The sequence below is a fragment of the Choloepus didactylus genome, chromosome 1 (assembly GCF_015220235.1).
Source record: "Choloepus didactylus isolate mChoDid1 chromosome 1, mChoDid1.pri, whole genome shotgun sequence".
NCBI classification, from domain to species: Eukaryota; Metazoa; Chordata; class Mammalia; order Pilosa; family Megalonychidae; genus Choloepus; species Choloepus didactylus.
Genome location: NC_051307.1, coordinates 79,433,117 through 79,453,040, shown reverse-complemented (window position 1 = coordinate 79,453,040; position 19,924 = coordinate 79,433,117). Strand labels below are relative to the sequence as shown.

Sequence of the window (19,924 nt, the reverse complement as noted above, 5' to 3'; positions counted from 1 at the left end):
GCCTTCCTCTTTCAACCACACTCACACTCAGCTTTGTTCATTATACTTACAGTATTGTGCTACCCTCACACAGTATTGCACTATCCATTTCTGAACCTTTTAATGAACTTTATCGAACATTCTGTACTCCTTAAGCATCAACTGCCCAATGTTCTATCCACTTTCTATCTCCTGGTTAGTTGGGCTTTGAAAAGAAAAGGAAAAGAAAACCAGGAAGGACATAATGCAATAGTCCAGGTACTATGGGCTTGCTTTATAGTGCTAGCCGTGAAAATCAAAAGGAATCAACAGACATGAAAATCCCTGTGAGGAAAGAATCAACAGTCATAGGAGGAGAGGGAGAAATGAAGGATGACTTCCAACTATAAAATCTTGGTTTTGTTTCCTTCCTTCTTCCTTGTTTGTTTTTAAAACAGTAACAGAACCAGAAGCTAAGAACTTGATTTTTTTTATTTAAAAAAAAAATTTTTTTAAAGACGAACTATGTTTTAGGCAAAAGAGTTCAACCAAGAACATCTGTAATATTAAACCCTACAATCCCAGAGAGAAATGAAGATATTATGAGAATGTTTATAATTCAAAACCATTCCCTTAAACTAAAGCTTCACTTATCTGGTACCCCTACCTCATGTACATTGTCAAATGACTCAATTAGAAATCTTGGGAAAGCCTAAAATACATAAAAATGATAGCTGAGGGTTACAAGGCTACAAAACGAGAAATGTTCTTAAACTCAACATTACTGTGGATAGCTCTAAAACAGTGGTTTTCAAAATGAATTCTGTAGAATCCTCCATGAAGGTATTTCAGGAGTTCTTTAAATTTTCTTTTCATGTAGGTTTAACCTATTTTTAAAATATTTTAAATGAAAGACATTATATACCAATAATGATTATGTTGGAAAATGCTAATAATGCATTAACTTGTGCTCTCCAGTTAACTGGACTCCAAGCAGAACACAGAACCTTTCCCACCATCTCTGTAGACCCTTCTAAAGATCTGGTTACATCAGACTGCAGCTCTGAACTGGCCTTTCATTTTCCCTTGGTTCTACCTATTATCATTCATGTCAAACTGCTTTACCATTATGAGCTCCTAACACTCAGAGGTCCTTCTCTGGGTAAACTGGGATTTATACAATACTATGTTATCAAAACGAATATAGAAATAAACTGGTTACTGAGGTTGAGATGGCTCTGACTGTCATCCATGATTCTTGACATATTTTCATTCATCAAAATCATCTTATTGCTCTCATTAGTTAAGTTCATAAGTATATATATACTTGAACTTATACCACTTTTAAATATAAAATACCCTTTTTCAGTTGTACATACTGGATTCCATATAAGATTTCTTTTGAAATAGGGGTTCCCCAGCTTTAGAATTTTTGAAAGCCACTCTTCTAAAATACCAGGACAAAAGAAACAGTATGGGTAGAGGAAACAGAGTGAACTTGAAGTCAAAAGTCATGGGTTTGATTGTGTAATAGTCTGTGTCTATTTTTTGAAGTTTGTCCACTGGCAGCTTTAAAGCCTCACCACTCCCTCTTTCCCTTCTGTCCCTTATCCAGGTGAGCTGTTAGTGAAGCCTGGGTACTCCCTCCTTTGGTGCTGGTGGGAGACCCAAACCATGCAAACCCCTGCGCATGCAGTGGGAAAGTTCACCCTAACCCCATCCCCTAACCACAATAAAAACCCCAAGCTGGTCTACTTTGCCTGCTCTCTCAAGCCATTTTGGATCTGTTTGGGAGGCCTGCCCTATTCTCCCCAGAGACATCGATTATGCAAGTAATAAACGTTTCCATATCCTTTTGGTGGGTGTACAGTGTCTTCCACCTCAGCATCCAAACCAAATTCTGTGTGGGAATCCATTCTGGCTTTGTAGGATGGCCACAGCAATTGGTGCTGTGGGCAGGATGCTGAGAAAACGGCCAGCACCACTGAAGCTCTTTCTTCTCTTGCTTTGGCTTGCTAACTGGCTCTGCTATCTGATAGCAAGCATGAACTCTGAACTGCTGCCTGCTGGCTAGTGTGCACTTTGAGCTGTGCTGCACTGTGCTGCCTGATTAAGTCCTACAGAGCCTCTGTTATAGATTTAGCCTACCTAAGTCAGAAGTTTTGATAACTACTTGCTGTTTGGGGAGTTGGTGACTGAACAATAGGCTCGGGAAAGACTATACCACGTGACTGGGGCTGTGTGTCTCAACCAAGCACTGACCCCCAATCTATACAGTGCTCAGGGGAAAGTGCCCTGTGTAACGTAGAGGCCTATCAGTAGTCGCCTATGAAAGATAAGTCATTAGGGAATAAATAAAAGAAGAGAGAGAAAAGGGAAAATATAAAGCAGCCATTAATAAGCAGACAGCTCCCCCGGACCCTTAAATACCTCTGCTGCTGCTGCCATCTATGCCTCGGTCACAACAAAGATCCTGATCATCAGGGTTACAAGGACCTCTGTGGCACAAGAAAGGGAGTAATTCAAATCTGACTTAAGCTCAAGAATTTAAACCCTATAAAGTAACCAGTGCCATGGAGGAAGCCCCAAATCCTGACAATATTGAGGATCTCTGGCGGAAGAAATTTATAAATAGAAGAGTAGAAAGGAACCCCTCCTCCTGAAGTATATCCAGTAACCACCCAAAAAATGGGAGTGGGGGGGGAGTGGGGGGTGGGAAACAACCAGACTTGCATCTAGGTGGAGAAAACAAAAAAACTGGAACAAAGGTTCCAATTAGACTCAATTAGAAATCTAAAATTCATGGAAAGAATGTATACAACAAAAGATAAAAAGGTGCTGATAGGCTTTTGCACCTCAGAATATAGATTCTGAGTTAGCTGCAACATCTGCTGAAATGCATCAACCAGCAAGTCTTCATGGACTTAATAATGAGGCTCAAATTATAGTTAACAGCCCAATTTAAACTTGGAAAGAATGCATGGTGCCTCACAGTTGATTACTGCATGGCTGATGCTATGGTCCCACCCATTAAGTTCTCCATGCCCAGTATTATTGAAATCACTGACTCTATCCAATCAGCAACTGATAAATACTTTAATATCCTAGATTTGGGTAATATATTCTGTTCAGTGCCTATTTCAACATCCTCTCAGCCATAGTTTGCCTTCACCTCCAAAGAGATACAATGTGCCTTTACCCAGCTACTCACAGGGTGCCTCAACAGCCTTGCCATGAAAGAGAACTTTTACAGGCAAGAGCTTAACTGCACCCAGTTTCTCCAGGAGCACAGGTATGACATTACATTGATGACCTCCTCCTCCGAGGACATTCTTTTGACACGCTCATTCAGGACATACAAATACTCACAAAAGGACCTCACAAAAAGATTGGCCATTGCCTCAAATATAGTGCAACGCCCGCCATCTTGGATAACTTTCTGAAAATTATTTGGTAAACTGATAAACCAAGGGCTGCTCTATCCCTGATAATGTCAAGAAACAGCTAATGACCCTCTCAGAACCCATGTTGAAACAAGCCCAACATCTTTTAGGCGTTTTAGTCTCCGGAGGCAACATTTCCTCATTTACAAATTTTACTTAAGCCCATTTATACTGTTACTTGCAAATAAGCCCCTACAACAAAAGGCTCTAGAATCTGTCCAAATTGCAATGCAACAGGCACTCCCATTAGTGCCAGATACAAACACACACACACACACACACAGAATCCTTCAATGTTGAGACTTTAGCAACCCTCTCTCTTGCCTTCTGGAATCTCCAGGCTACCATAATGTCCCTGGGCTTCTGATTCAAGAAACTGCCTTCTGAAGTCCCATACTATATGCCATTAGAGCAGCAAATGCTGGCAGCACACTGGGCTCTCCTGGAAATAGAGGATCTCCCATGACTCTCCATATCCAGCTGCCCTTTGGGCCTGGGGTCATGGAAGCTCACGCTGCAAGCTCAGTCTGGCCACAGAGGTCTCCTTACTATGATATGGAGCCAAACCTGGGCTCTCTGGCATATCCTACCACCTACAGAAGTGGGTGGCCTCATCTCAGTCCCTGGTCAGATGCTGTGGAACTAGAAGAGGTCATCTCTCTCCTGGACCCCTTGTCAACATGAGGAGTCCCTTAGGTTCAACTGAGTGAACAGAAATGAGAGTTTGTACACTTTACAAACAGTATCATCACCATGATGTGGGATGGAGCCTGCTGAAGAGCTGGTGCTTTCCACCTCTTAATCAGGATGTCCCTGATGAAGGACAAGACCCAAGGGTCAGCTCAATGGGCTGAAGTTCAGGCAGTCATATCAGCACTGGATGCTCTGGCCAACAACTGGCTCCATCTACCAATTTTTTAGACTTTTAGGTCATTGTCTTAAGAGTTGCCCCCTTTAGAGTAAAGAACTCTGGGAATCTCTTGCCTCACAGATCCTAAACTATAAATCAAGGTCACATTTATCTCTACATACACCAAAATCACAATATAAGGCCTAACCAAGATACTCCATTTCCCCTTCAGGAGTTACTAAGAGTGACCAACGAACTCATTTCACTTCTCAGAATACACTATATTGGGTCCTCGAACAAGGCATTCAATGGAAATTTCACCTTCCTACTGGCCTTCCTTACCACAGGCCTCATAGAGCACCATAATGGCTTACTTAAGTTCAAACTCAATTAAATGAAAAATGGCCCATTTTTTAGTCATCAGTCAAACATGAATTGTAATAAGGCGTTTGACTCAATATTCTAGTGCTTGCTGACAGTTTAAAAGCTCCACACCTCCCTCTTCCCTTTCTGCCTCACACACCTCAGCAGGCTGATAAAGTTCCAGTCTTCTTCCTTGGCATGGGTGGGAGAATTAAACCATACAAGCTCCTGCCCACAAATAGGAATCCTTACCCCCGCCCTGTACCTAGCCACAATAAAAGCCTTAATTCAGCCTCTTTTCTTTGCTCTCTCAAGCTATTTCAGACTTGCTTGGGAAGACTGCCCTGTTCTCCTTCAAGGACATCAATTATGTACATATAAAAAAAAATTTCATATCATTTTGGTATGTGTGTGGCATCATCAGTCTCTCCATCCAAATCAAACTTTGAGGGGTGGGCAGCAGAATCCATTCTGGCTTTGTAGAGTGGCCACCGTAGATTCCTATAATTTATTAACTTGTGGCCATTAGCAAATCTCTCTAAACTTGTTTCTTCCACTTTACAGTGGGGATAACAATTCTCTCTAGTCTAGATAACAAACTCATTGAGGGCACGGATCATATTTCTTTGCTCACCATCTTATCCAAAACACACAGTGCCGGGGACATAGCTGAATGAATGACTGATTGCATTCATAAATATCTTTCTTACCCATTTCATGCAATGTTTTGAGAATCAATTAAAATAATACATTCATTCATTTGTTCAAACAATTATTTGAGTGCCTAATCGATGTGTTTTGTAAACGGTAAAATGCTACTGAAATAAAAGCTACAGCAGACTGCAATTCTATAAAAGTAAAATATATATACACCTCATAAAAGTATGTAAAATGTAAAAGTAATGAGGATAGTGTTCAAAAGTGCAGGTACCCCTTAGAAAAACAGAAGTAGGCTTTCACCTTGAAGATTAATAAGCAAGTTTTTCCGTTTTATCAAATAAAATATTAAACAAAAAACAAAACTAGTTGAAACCAAAACTTGGTTGACAGCACCGTGATTTAAACGATCTACAGTTCTGCGCTCTTTCAACAAAGGCTGATAGTTAAAGAGAAGGGGGCGAGACCGAATACACGCGATACCGGGTCAGAATCATGAAAATGGAGCCTGACTCACTGGTGCCTGAGGCTGAGACATCTGGACTAGGACATTTCAGGACCAAATTCAAGCCCTCAAAGCCCACAGAGAAGCAGACTGAGAAACAATCGCCCAGAGGGGAAAGGCTCCAAGAAGCACAGGAAACCGTTTCCTCGGTAACAACTTTCCAAATGACTCCAAAGAGCACCGAGAAAAGGGAAAAGAGGAATTTATTCTTAACCAAGAGAATATTCAGACAACATTCGTGAGGAAAAGTGCCACGTAAAGCCACCGCTTCTAAACCTGCCCCAGCGAGTCGCCGCTTACCTGGCGAACAGCCAGACTACCCTCCATCGCGGCTCCCTCCGCCGCCGTGCAATCGCGCAGGCGCATCCCCAAGTCCCACCGCCGGGAGGCGAGCCGCTAAGCCCATGTTCCGCGCCCCCGGCCCTTCCACGTGCACCACCGGCGCGCGCTCCTGCCTCCCGGCCCTGCGCGCCTCGCACGCCGCCCCTCCGGCGCCATCTGGGGCTCTACCCGCGCGCCTTGCGCCCTCTGGCGGCAGTTGCGAGCAGTTGCCTTTGGCCGGCTCCTAAGGATGTGTTGGCCAAGAGGCCAGTCTTGAGCAGGGGTCAGGATGAGCCGCTGTCCTTACCTACGTCCCAACCTCAAATTCCTCTGCCCATCAAGAAATGACTTCCAGGTGCAAGTCACTCCTCACAAAGTCACTCTTCTGCTAAGTCGCAATACATACCCTTCACCAGTGTGATGACAAAGTGAATTGCGTGGAGAAGTCTTGTTCCTTCAAAAAAAAGGAATTGGAGTGACTGATAAAAGGCAGTTGAGTATTGTGGAACCTGGTTCCCAAGCAAACAGCTATAAAAAAAAAAATCCTAGAACAATTAGGGAAGTTTGAATATGAAGTGTGTATTAGAATTGATATTAAGGAATATTTAACGATTTATGAATAAATTTAAAGATACTCATTTACGGATAATTAATGATTTTGTGGGTATGTTGGAGGATGTCATTATTAGAAAATTACTGCTGAAATATTTAGGAGTGGTCATGATATGTGCAACTTACTTCAAATTGGTTAAGCAAAGAAAGTTATAGATAGAGCAAAACAGCAAATGTGAACATTTACTGCAATTAGGTAAAGGACATGCTATTGTGCAGTGATTCTTTTACTGTTTCTGTATGTTTAAAAATAGTTGCAATGTAAAGTTGGGGGAAAGGTGAGGAGCTGAACTCAGTCCCACCGAAAGTCAGGTAGTGTGTGTATTTTTAATATATATATATTACATAGTAAAGGACAACTTACTTAATAAGATTATCATGAAGGATGGGTTTCCCTCCTTGTCCTGAAAAGTTTTGCTTAAGTTGAGTTTTCCCTCCATGTCTTTACTGGAACAGGCTGAAGAGTGGCTCCTATTCTGTGAACCGAGAGCCACCCCAACAATCCTACTTTGGAGAGTTTAATATTGCAGACATTTTATTTTAATGATACAAGATGGATGTGGTCATCATAAAAAGTATTTTATAACTCTGTTTAAAATTTTTTGAATTTTGAAACAATTTCGAACTTACAGAAAAATTGCAAATATGATACAAAACCATTTTTTTTTTTTTCCGAACCACTTGAGAGTAAACTGTCAGCAATATGCCCCATCATCACAATCATATATAACCAACAAGATTGGGAAATTAACCTTAACTTCCTACCTTCCAATCCCCATTCAACTTCCACCAATTGTCCCAATAAGGTCCTTTATAGCTAAAGAATCTAATCCAAATCACATGTTGCAATAGTTGTCACATCTCTTTAATCTCCTTCAGTCTGAACTATTTGCTCACTCTTCCCTTGACTTTCAAGCCTTTGACAATTTTGAAATGTATAAATAGGTCAGTCATTTGGTAGAATTTCCTTCACACTGGGTTTGTCTGCTCTATTTTCATGTTTGGATTCAAGTTATGCATTTTTGGCAGGAATAACACAAAAATAATGCTCTTTGCTTCTTATGCATTCTGTCAGGTCAGAAACAATTTCAGTTTGTCCCATAACTGATGTTTACTTTGATCACTTAATTGAAGTAGTATCTTCCTGTTTTATCCACTGTATCGCTTTATCTTTTCCCTCTGTAATAAATACATCTATATTTCTACATCTATTTACATATATTGAGAACTATGATCTTACACTAAGATCTCCAATTCCAACCCAACACCCTAGGATTCCCTTTCTATATTTGTAACTCCTTTCTCTAACAGTAAGAAACTTGGCTCCTGTTATTCTTCATTAATTAATTTAATCACCTCCTTTCTACGCAACCAGACTCCCATCACTGCTGCCATCCCCCTTCCTCACCCCCTCCTCACCCACCAGAGCTTAGCACCCCTTGCCAGGCCACTGCCGTCACTGCACCCTGCACGGCCACGCTCCTCACCCAACTCAGACTCTGACAGCCCGAACCAGGCCACCTCCAATGCCATTCCCACTCCCCCGACATGCCCCTCACCCTGCTTGGATTCTAAAACCCCACAAAGGGCCAACCCCACTAAGTGGATTAAGCCATTTTTAAAGCTAAAAAGATGGGAACAATCTGATAAAGGAAGACCCTGAGGTTGAACTGACCTAGTCACCATTCAGGTTTTCACCCCAGTTTAAAATTAATTATGTGGTTGTGGCACTCCAGGGTCCAGGCCCCCTCCCAAAGGCCTGTAACAAACCTGCTTTAGCAAAGGACAAAGGTCAAAAAAGTAAAAAATCTCCCCGGAAGGGGAAGAACGTAACCCCGGATATAGAAATGGCATTGATTGTATCTTAATCTTAAACACTAATCTTACTAAAACATCAGGTTTCAGGCCCCTTTAATGTTATACTAGAAACCCAATATCCTCATACTGTACGGAATGTCTTTGTTCTAAAATCACATTTTACATCCCCCACCCCTGCACTCCTATTGCTTGCATAGTGCTAAACCTCCGGAACAGCCGCCACCCTAGAACCTCTCCAGTTCTTAAGGTCCAATAAATCTATGTCTACTTCTGTGATCGGTGTGTTTGTCGGTCCCACAGCCACATCAGTCCATGCCCTGCTCAAACTTGGTCTAGGCCCAAACAGCAGTTTAGGAAAATCAAATCTTTAAGAAAAAGAAGAGGAAAATAGGAATATCAAACCTTTGGGAAGGTAGAGATTGTTTCTGATAAATGCAATAGAAGAAATCATAAAAGAAAAATTAATAACTTACATTGAATTGTAAAATTTAAATGTAAAAACCCAAAGGTACACCAAAAATAAGAACACATTTTTTTAAAAGAGACTTACTATCTTTGCTTCATAAAGAGTACATGGAAATTGACTAGACAACATTAAGACACACAATATCATGGATGAATCTCAAGAACATATGTTGAGCAAAACAGTATCACTGAAGCATCTATATGTTAAGATTCCATTTATAAAATTTCAAAAACACATAGAACCAAACATTACACTACACACAGTTAAAGGATACAAATAGAATAAAACTAAGAAGAAGCAAGAAAATGATAGACATAAAACTCTTTTCCAGAGGGAAGAAAAAGGGATAGAATCATGGAGGTGAATATAGGAACCTTCAAAGTGGGTCGTGAACATAAACTTGTTTGTTGTATACTCATTCTGTGTATTAAATATTCTATTCTACTTTCTCTACATGAGATATTCTATAATATAATATTGTCTGCTCAATATTCGATAAAAATAACTTTTAAAAATAATACTCTTCATAGATAAAATGAACAAAGGACAAGAACAGATAATCCAGCTGGCTGAACAGAGCAACTGGGTTGCCCTTAAATCAAAGGGTCTAGATAAAATTTCTGCTTTATCACCTATTGCAAATCACCTAATCTCCTTGTTCCTGTGTCCTGATTTGTCAAAAAGAGACTGTAGCAAGTAACAATGAGTTCAAAAGTGATCATCTATATAAAACAGTTGGCACATCCTCTAGCACAGAGACACTTTTCAGTATATATCTGGTTCGTTCTGTATGGTAATGAAAGAAATGCGTATTTTAAATGAGAACATTTTTGTATCTCAATTGTGTGGGAATATAAATTGTAACTTGATAAATCCTTTTCTGGGAATCTATCCTAAAGAAAGAATCCTTTATTCACCAAGATGTTCTCTGCAACATTTTTTATACTTCCAAAAACAATGAAAATGGTATTAAGTAAACTATGGCATATTTTCTCAGTGGAAACTTATGAGGCCATTGTGTGTTTATGATAGATTTCTGAAAAGCCTACTATCTGTAAGACACAATACTTAGTTTGGGCAGAATTAATAACTTAAACTTCTGAAACGTAAAATAGAGACATGGAGATAGGCAAGCATATAGAATATGGAACTGCAATTATTATAGGGATAAGCTTGAATGCATGATAATGTATTTCTTTTGAATCAGGTAAAAAAGTGGAACAATATAACCTGCAACATGACTTACTTTTTGTCCCTACCACCACTGTACAGAAACAAAAAGATTAATTCATTAAATATACATTGGTCCCCTCCTCTGGGCCCAGCACTGTTATGATAGCTGAGGATTCATAAATAAATACAATAGATAAAGTTCCCAGCCCCCATGGCATTTGTATTCTAAAGTGAGGAGCTAGAGAATAGGTTAAATATACATAAGGTGGTAATGGCTGTGAAGACAAATTAGGGAAGGAAAAAAAAAAAGATTTTAAATAAGGTCTTGGAAAGCTTGACTGAGAAGATGAATTTGAATAAAAGCAAGAAGAAGGAAGGGAATAAGTCACAGGTATATCTGGACAAGAGTGTTCAAGACAGAGGGATGAGTGAGCCCAAGGCCTCTGTGGTCAGGGAGGCACAGCAAGGGAGGCTGATGTGGGCAGAAGCAAGTAAGCAAGGGGAAGAGCAGAGAAGATAAGGTGAGAGAGGCAAGGCAGATGGGGATAGGTCAGAGCCCACTGGGTCTTTTATGTATTGTCAAGATTCTGACCTTTCTTCTGAGTGAGATGGGAGTCATCGGAGGGTTCTGAGAAGAGTGATATTGTCTGACTTAACTTTATAAAAGAATCACTCTAACTGCTATAACCTCCTGACTGGTCTCCTTATTTCTGTCCTTGCCCCTTAATGACCTTACATCCAGAGAAGAGGGGCTCCTGCCTTGAACCTTACTTTAGAAGGCTCTACTCTGGCTCTTCCCCAGCCACATTCCTCCCTTTGAAGACCACACACCAAGTAGCTAGAACCCAGTAATTCCCTGTCCAAACTGCCCCAAGTTCACTTCCAGGGACCCCAAAGCCCTCCTCCGTGGGTTTGTTATTCCAAGAGTGCTTGACATCACTGATGTACACATAGGTCTGAGGGGTTACCAAGAGGTGGCTGTTTATAATAGGTGTACATGTAGCGTGGACATGTAGAGTGAGTGTCCATATGCATGCACACAAAGCCCCTTGCAGTGTGTTAGGGTGCCAGAGATGTAAAGAGAAGAAGGCAGTTTGCAGGCCAGTGGCCAGGGGTTAACTATCTCCATATCACTCCTTTCCTGGCATGGAAATCTAAGGAGTCCAAGAATTCCAAGAATTCTAACTTCAAACTGACCTTTCAGGTATTTGTAGAGATAGGAAAGTAGAAGATATTTAAATTATTAGTGATTCATAATTTTAAAAAATTTACACAAATATTAGCATCCATTTGTTCTCTTGTCCTAAGCCCCACAAATATTAGGGGCAGGGTTGTTAAGAGGCAAGGGCAGAAGCACAGAGACCAATTAGAAAGCTACTTCGATAACTCAGGTGAGAGATTATGACTACTTGGACAAGGGCAGCAGTGATAACAGTGGTAAGAAATGGTCAGGTCCTGGATATGTAGTATTTTGAAGGAAGAATCAAATGGATTTTCTGATAGATTGGTTGTGGAGTACGAGAGAGAAAAGTTAAGGATGACTTTAAAGTTATTGACCTGAATAATTGAAAGGATGAAGTAGCTATTTACTAAGATAAGAAAAGCTAAGAGAACCTGTTTGGGGAGCTAGATAAGGAGTTTGGTTTTAAACATGCTAAGTTTGAAAAACCAATTAGATATCCAAGTGGAAATGTGGGGTAGGAAATCATACATGTAAGCCTGAAGTTCGGGGAATATAAATTTTGGGAATATCAGAATATCAGTGGTTTTTAGAGCCCTGAAATTGGATGAGATCACCACATGAGTGAGCGTAGATTGTGAAAACATCTATGACTTGTCATTGTAACACTATAAGGTTTAGAGTTTGGGAAGATGAAAAGGAAGCTTTAAGGACACTGAAAAGGAAAGGTCAATGAGGTAGAAGGCTTCAACCTTGAAGCCAAATAAAGTATTTTAAGAAGGATGGAATAATCAAAGGAGTCAAAATTATTAAGAGATCAAGTAAGATAGGAACTGAGAACAGAGTTCTGTATTGATCTTGACGAAAGCATTGTTGGTGGAGGAATGGATTTGAGAGAGAAGGGAAAGAAAAGAGCATGTATTAAGCAACTATTTGGAAGAGTGTTGCCTTAAATGGGGAAGTGAAATAGGATGGTAGTTAGAGGGAATTGTAGGGACAAGAGAGGGTTTTTGTTTTCATTGTTTTTGCTTGCTTGCTTTTAATTTAAGAACAACAGCATGTGTGAATACAGATGGGAATGAGCCAATAGAGAGGTAAAATTACTGAAGTGGGAGCCATAGGGAGAACTGCTGTAGGGAAGTCCTTGAATGGGTAAAGGGGTAGAATCTAGTGTGCAAATGAATGGGCTGGCCATGGATAGTAACATGGACTGTTCATCCTTAGTATCAGGAAAGAAGGCAGAATAGATCTGCATGGATGCAGGTAAGTGAATAGGTGTGGTGAGGAGAGTTTGTAGAAGATTTCTTCTGGTTGCTTCCACTATCTTAGAGAAAAGCAGCCCTGGACAGCCAAGAGCTGGCCTGGCACTATAGGTGAGGCTTCAGTATTGCTGGGAACTGGCCTGGCACTCACAGGCTACTGTGTTCTTCTGTTGAACATAAACAATTTCACAGAACACCAATATCAGACAAGGGTACTTTGTGACCGTAATGGAGCAAGACAAAACAAAACCATTCCATAATCATCTCTGAACACAGACAAAAATGTGGACATGGCTCAAAGTACAAAAATGACCAAATATCCCCCATCCATATCCTAATATTAGTGACTACTGCTTCTTCCCCAATCACAGCCTTAGCTTCACTTCATTCCTCCCACTTTTTACATATAATGTGTTCATACCCAATCACAGAATTACTGGACTTTCTTGACAACATCTAATCCAGAACAAAGCCTCTTGAATCTTCATTTCTTGAATCTTCCACAAAATCACCTAACACAATACTGAATCCTACAGTTAGTCCTTTCTAACATCCTTTTACTGAGATGCCCCCAGGGTTCCCGATGGTGCATTTTTACCCTCATTGCAACAAGTCAAAATAACCAACATTTTTCAACTACAGGTGTGTTTGCTGGTGATCTTTGGCTGAAGGGTATGGATATTTTTCCATGAAATAGGACATAAGGCTGAAAGTGAATATGGAGGACAAGTTGTTGGACATTTGAAGAAGGAGGAGAAATTATGAAATACTTACTTAGAAGCACAGGAAAATGAAGTAATCTATTAGGAAAACAGTAGGATTACTGGACACACTAGAGCCTAATTGAAATGAATGGTCATGTATTTAAAGTGAAATCTCACTAATATACAAAGGGATCCTAGAAATCAGTATGGAAAAGCACACAGTTCAAGTAAAAAATATTTATTTCTGACACGTACAAGTAAAAAAGTATGTGTCAGAAAGTTCACAGAAAAAGAAAATATGAAAAGATGCTTGATTTCACTCAAAATAAAATAGAAATTAAAACCACACTGAAATACCATTTTTTTACCTATTTGATTGCAAACTTTGATAACACATTCTGTTGACAGGATTGGGGGGGATACAGGCACTCTCGTGGTGGGAGTATAAATTGATACAGCACTTTCACAATAGGTATCAAAATTACAAAATGTACATACTCTTGGAGCAATTCCACTTCTGGGATTTTTCCTACAGATTTAATTGCACATGTGCAAAATAATGTGCGAAGTTATTCATTTAAGAATTGTTTTTATTAGCAAAAATTGCAAAGAATTTAAGTGTTCACCAATGGAAAACTAGTTAAACAAATTAAGTTTCTCCATACATTAGAATTCTATGCAGTATTTTAAAAGAACGAGGAACAGTGATGTCAGTGAAAATGGCAGAGTAGGGAGCTCTAAAAGTTCATCTCTCCACAAAAGCAATGAATAACCTGATAAACTCTGTCAGAATCAACTTATTCAGAATTCTGGAATCCAATCAAAAGCTTACAATAACCCTAACAACATTTAATCAAGGATAAAGCTGCTGAGTCTCAGTAAGAGAGCTTTGTGTGATTTTAACTTACCCCAGTACCATCCTTCCCACTCCTCATTGGCAGTCTGAAGATAATAGCCCACATTCCTAGAGGTAATTGTGCCAGAGGGAGCAGTACAGCCATTAATCTTAAAGAATTGTAGTTGTTTGTTTTGACCTGTGTGGTGGATCCCGGGACTTCCCTTAATTTCTCCTAACTCAGAACTCTTCCAGGGCTCAGCTGCCTTCCCAGAGGGCATTTCTCAGAAACATATGAAGGCAAGTGTATTACGACTGCCAAATGAGGTAAAGAATAAACAATTGGAATAAACAATACAAAAACTGAAAAGTGAGAGGAAAGGCTAGGGGTGAGATGCTTTGGGGAGTAAGATCTTTGAAAATCTCCTACATGTTCTTGAGAATCTAGGTGGCCACATGCATACCCAGGGCTGGAAGTATGTTCAGAAAATACCTGAAAATACCTCTGGCTGACCTTGAGTGTCTGTGCAAGTGGAAGTGAAGGTCAAGGCAAAGTTGTAAACTGCTATTGAGTGTTGAAGGTGTGCCACAATACTTTCAATGCATTGCAGACCCAATTTTCAAAGAGTAAGAGGGGTGTGTATGTGTGTGTGTGTGTGTGTATTTCCAGCAATTTAAAAAAATCTCTGCCAAATCACTAGCTGACCCCCAGGCTAACGACACAGGGACTTCAGTGGCCACACTGAAAAAAAAAATAAACTTGAAGTGACATCATCAATATGGTGATACAAGACATCCCCTGAAAAAGCCTCCTCAGAGATTCAATGAATAAAAGGACAAATCTCAATTGCTTAGAACTCTGGAGGAGAGTTGAGATTGGAGAAGCACTCCACAAATGGAAAAGAAAAGTATCAGGTAGGAAATTTCCATCCCAGACCCGCCAGTTCGTTCTCCTCCACCTCACCTCACAGCTTGGGAGTACACAGAAGCTGTTGCCTGGGTCCCACCACAGACTATAGAGTCACTCACAGCAGTGAGTTAGAACCCCACTCATATCCAGTTCCAGGGACACAAGTCCACAGAGACTCAGGGCAGAACACAAGCAGCTGAGAAGTATTGCATGCTGCATACAAAAGGGTCCCCAGGGGAGAAATAAAGAGACCCTGGTAGAACTGTTGGCAAAAGGTGTGCTCATTCAATCCAGTTTCTGTTGATTGGACCACCTAAATGCAAAACAGACATTTCTGGAGGGACCCACCTTTCTGGACTGACCCCAACTGGCTCCCTTGGGCAGGATACCTTCATGGGGAAGAAACCAGAGGCAGAGAAGTCTCACAGAAAAAAAAGGGGGATGTGTTAAACTGAACTATGGTAAACAGGATGGTTCCCAGAACTGAAAAGTATATGGAAAGGGAGGCACAGAGTGAAGGAGAGAATTTAAACAAATCATAGGAGCTGGGGAGAAAATTCTGAACAGAAACAAACAACAGATAAAGATTCTCAGAGAAAGAACAGATGAAAGGAAGCTTTCTCCTGGAAAAAGTACAACCCTGAAAATTGTGCTGCATATCCAGGGCAAAAATCAGATAAATAAGACCCAAGAAAATCTGAACAATTAGACACGGACTATTCTAAAGATCTAGAATAAGTTGGACCAAGCATCAAAAAGAGCTTTAATACAAAGTCAATGAGAAATAAAACCCTAGACAAGAGGAAGAAGCTGACCTTCAGAGCTAACTCACGATAATTAGATGCTAACACATCAGGAAAAAATTACAAGCCATACTAAGAAACAGGAAGATATAGCTCAATCAAGAGAACAAGTTAAAATTTCAGAGGAGACACAGAATTTGAAACAACTAATCAAAGAAATTCAAACAGAAGCAGGGAGGGTGACATCAACATGGCAATGTAAATAGCTGCTGAAAACTTCTCCCCAGAGATTCAATGTAAAAAAGGACAATTCTGAATTGTTTGAAACTCTGGGGGAGGACATAGACTGGAAAAGGATCCTGCAAATGCTGAATTGAAGAAAGAGAAGAAATATCAGGTAGGAAAGTTCTGTACTGGACCAGCTGGTCCTCTCCCTGAACCCTCGCTCAGTCTCAGTGTGGGAAAGGCATAGAATTAGCAGACAGGACCCCTCCCACAAGGGACACAGACTATAAAATCTCTCACAACAGTGAGACATACCCCCACTGTTTGAAGACATAGGGAACAGGGGAAGACATTTCAAGGCCCAGATCACTGAGGGACAAAGAGACTGAGAAAATGTGGACAGAGACTGTGTTTCCAGCTATGGATCTGAAGGGAAAAGGGGCAGAAAGAATAATAGAGGAAATAATCAATGAAAATTTTGCAACTCTTATGAAAGACACAAAACTACAAGTCCAAGAAGTACAGCATACCCCAAACAGAATTGATCCAAATAAACCTACTCCAAGACACTTAATAATCAGATTTTCAAATGTCAAGACAAAGAGAATTCTGAAAGCAGCAAGAGAAAAGCAATTCATCACATACAAGGGAAGCTTGATATGACAAAATGTGCCAGTTTGAATGTATTATGTCCCCCAGAAAAAGCCATATTCTTTGATGCAGTCTTGTGGGGCAGACATAATAGTGGGGATTAAGTTGGAATGTTTGGATTGGGTTGTTTGCATGGAGATGCACCCCACCCAACTGTGGACGATAACTGATGGGATATTTCCGTGGAGGCATGGCCCCACCCATTGAGGGTGGGCCTTGATCAGTGGAGCCATATAAACGTGCTGACTCAGAGATGGAACTCAGTGCAGCTGTGAGTGACGTTTTGAAGAGGAGCAAGCTTGCTAGAGAGGAATGTCCTGGGAGAAAGCCATTTTGAAACCAGAATTTTGGAGCAGATGCCAGCCACGTGCCTTCCCAGCTAACAGAGGTTTCCCAGACGCCATTTGCCATCCTCCAGTGAAGGTACCTGATTGCTGAGGTGTTACCTTGGATGCTTTGTGGCCTTAAGACTGTAACTGTGTAGCGAAATAAACCCCTGTTTTATAAAAGCCTAACAATCTCTGGTGTTTTGCATTCTGCAGCATTAGCAAACTAGAACACAAAGTGTGGATCTCTCAGCAGAAACCATGGAGGCAAGAAGGAAGTGGTATGATATTTCAAGATACTAAAAGAGAAAAATGGCCAACCAAGAATCCTATATCCAGCGAAACTGTCCTTCAAAAATGAGGGAGAGTTTAAAATATTTACAGATAAACAGACACTGAGAGAGTTCATGAACAGGAGACCTCCTTTACAAGAAATACTAAAGGAAGTGCTACAGACAGATAGGAAAAGACAGGAGAGAGAGGCTTGGAGAAAAGTGTAGAAATGAAGATATCAGGAGATAAAAAGAGGGTAGAGATCAGGCATTGTTACTGAAGGGGTATAGAATGTTCAAGAGTATTGATTGTATAGACCCAGAAATGGATAGCACAGTACTGTGAGATTGTAGCACAGTATTGTAAGTACACTGAACAAAGATGAGTGTCAGTCCAGTTGAAAGAGGAAGGTTAAGAGTATTTATGACACAAGAAGGAAAAACAGAAGATAGAGACTGGGACTGTATAACTTAGTGAAATCTAGAGTGGTCAATGATTGTGATTAAATGTACAAATATAAGAATGTTTTTACATGAGGGAGCACAAATGAAAGTCAACTTTGCAAAATGTTGAAAATGGGATAGTATTGGGGAAAAAATAATCAATGCAAACTAGAGTCTATAGTTAACAGTAACATTGTAATATATGCTTCCATTAATTGTAACAAAGACAATATACTAAAGCTAAATGTCTATAAGAGGGTGATACAAAGGAGGACTATGGAATTCTTGGTATTTGTGGTATTGTCTGACATTATTATTGGATTTTATCTTACTTTCATTTTATTTTATTATTTTTTGTCATCATTTTTTTTCTTGTTTTCTTTTTTCTCCTCTTTCTCTTTCTTTCAGAATAAATGAAAATGTCCTCATATAGATTGTGGTAGTGAATGCATAACTATGTGATTATACTGGGTACCATTGATTGTTTACTTAGGAGGGAATGTATGGTGTGTGAATAAAAGTGTTTCAAAAATAAACAGAAATATACAAGTGCTGGAAAAAATGTGGAGAGAGGGATGTACCCATTCATTGTTGGTGGGGAAGAAGAATGGTGCAGCCCATTGGGATGGCAGTGTGGTGGTTCCACAGGAAGCTAACTATAGGGTTACTATATGGTCCTGCATCCCTGTTATTGGGTATATACTTGGAAGAACTGAGAACAGGCACATGAATGGACATTTGCACAGTGGGGTTTATGGTGTCATTATTCACCATTTGCAGTAGATGGAGGTGACCTAAAGGTACATTGACCAATGAACAGAATGGCAAACTGTGGTGTATACATACAGTGGAATACTGAGCAGTTACAAGAAGGTATGAGATTGTAAGGTATGCAAACAGGTGAATGGAACTTGAGGACAGTATGTCCAGTGAAATAAACCAGAAATGAAAAGACAAACATTATAATGCCTTCTAATATGGATTAAACCAGAAATGAAAAGACAAACATTATAATGCCTTCTAATATGGATTAACTATAATGTGCACACTCTGAGAGTTGAATCTGAGAAGCATAGCTTATCACAGGAAGGCTTATGGTAAAGATTCCTAGATTGTAAGCTCTTATAGCAGTTACATCTATTCCTGAGTTGTAATGGCTATTTCTAAATTTTGAGATGCTGAGCTGTTTGTGTATAACCTGGTCAGTCCCTGAAACTTTGGGTATCTGGGTGATGTGATACCTGAGACTCAGAGCCAGAGTTTGACAGTTATGAATGTCAGCATTACCCCATACAGCAAATGTTAAAGAAGCTGAAAAAGAGATAAGATTTCAATTAGAGATATGAACAAAATGGACTTGGCTAGGACTAAGGCAAATCAGACTAAGGGGTAAAGGATGGCATTGAGGGTATTTCAAAACCTCAACTTCTCTGTGAGAGCAAAGGAAGAGATGTTTATTCAGTGCAAAATCTATGTTTTCTGTAGCATACTATATAATTAAACTTGTATAGACAGTTTACTCAAGCACCATAATTACATGGAACTTTGAATAGGCAGTGAGATCTGGTTGGTTTGTACATGTTAGTGTGAAGCCCCAATATATCCCAGAGTAATTTGGGCAGAGAATAAAAATGTATTTGAAAAGCACCCTTGAGGGATTCAAAAAATGTGGAAATATTAAACTTCCCCACCTGGGGAATTACTGATATTCTCACAAGCATTGGGACTACCAATTTTGAAGGCTGAGCCTTTGATCTTGGGACTTGCCCTTATGAAGCTTGTTACTGCAAAGGAGATGCTAAGCCTGCTTATAATTGTGCCCGAGTTACCCTCAGTGAAACTCTTTTGTTGCTGAGATGTGGCCTCTCTATCTAAGCCAACTCTGCAGGTAAACTCACTGATCTCCCCTTACATGAGACATGAGTACCAGAGGAGTAAATCTCCCTTACAATGCAGGATATGACTCCTCAGGATGAACCTGGACCCAGCATTGTGGGATTGAGAAAGCCTTCTTAACCAAAAGGGTAAAGAGAAATGAAACAAAACAAAGTTTCAGTGGCTGAGAGATTTCAAATGGCATCGAGAGGACAATGGAAGTTATTCTTATGCATACAATAGATACCTCTTTTTAGTTTTTAGTATACTGGAGTAGCTAGAAGTAAATACCTGAAACTGTTGAACTCCAACCCAGTAGCCTTGATTCTTG

General features: G+C 40.1%; 1 protein-coding gene across 1 annotated transcript in view; it reads right to left on the bottom strand.

Annotated features, from left to right (window-relative positions):
- Positions 1–6,263, bottom strand: part of GRAMD1C (GRAM domain containing 1C) — a 147,074-nt gene extending 140,811 nt beyond the window's left edge. The window contains exon 1 of the mRNA XM_037835660.1: positions 6,077–6,263. Within this exon, the coding sequence (XP_037691588.1) occupies positions 6,077–6,142 (66 nt within the window). The 5' untranslated portion in view covers positions 6,143–6,263. The remainder of the gene's footprint in view (positions 1–6,076) is intronic.
- Between the last annotated feature and the right edge of the window lie 13,661 nt (positions 6,264–19,924).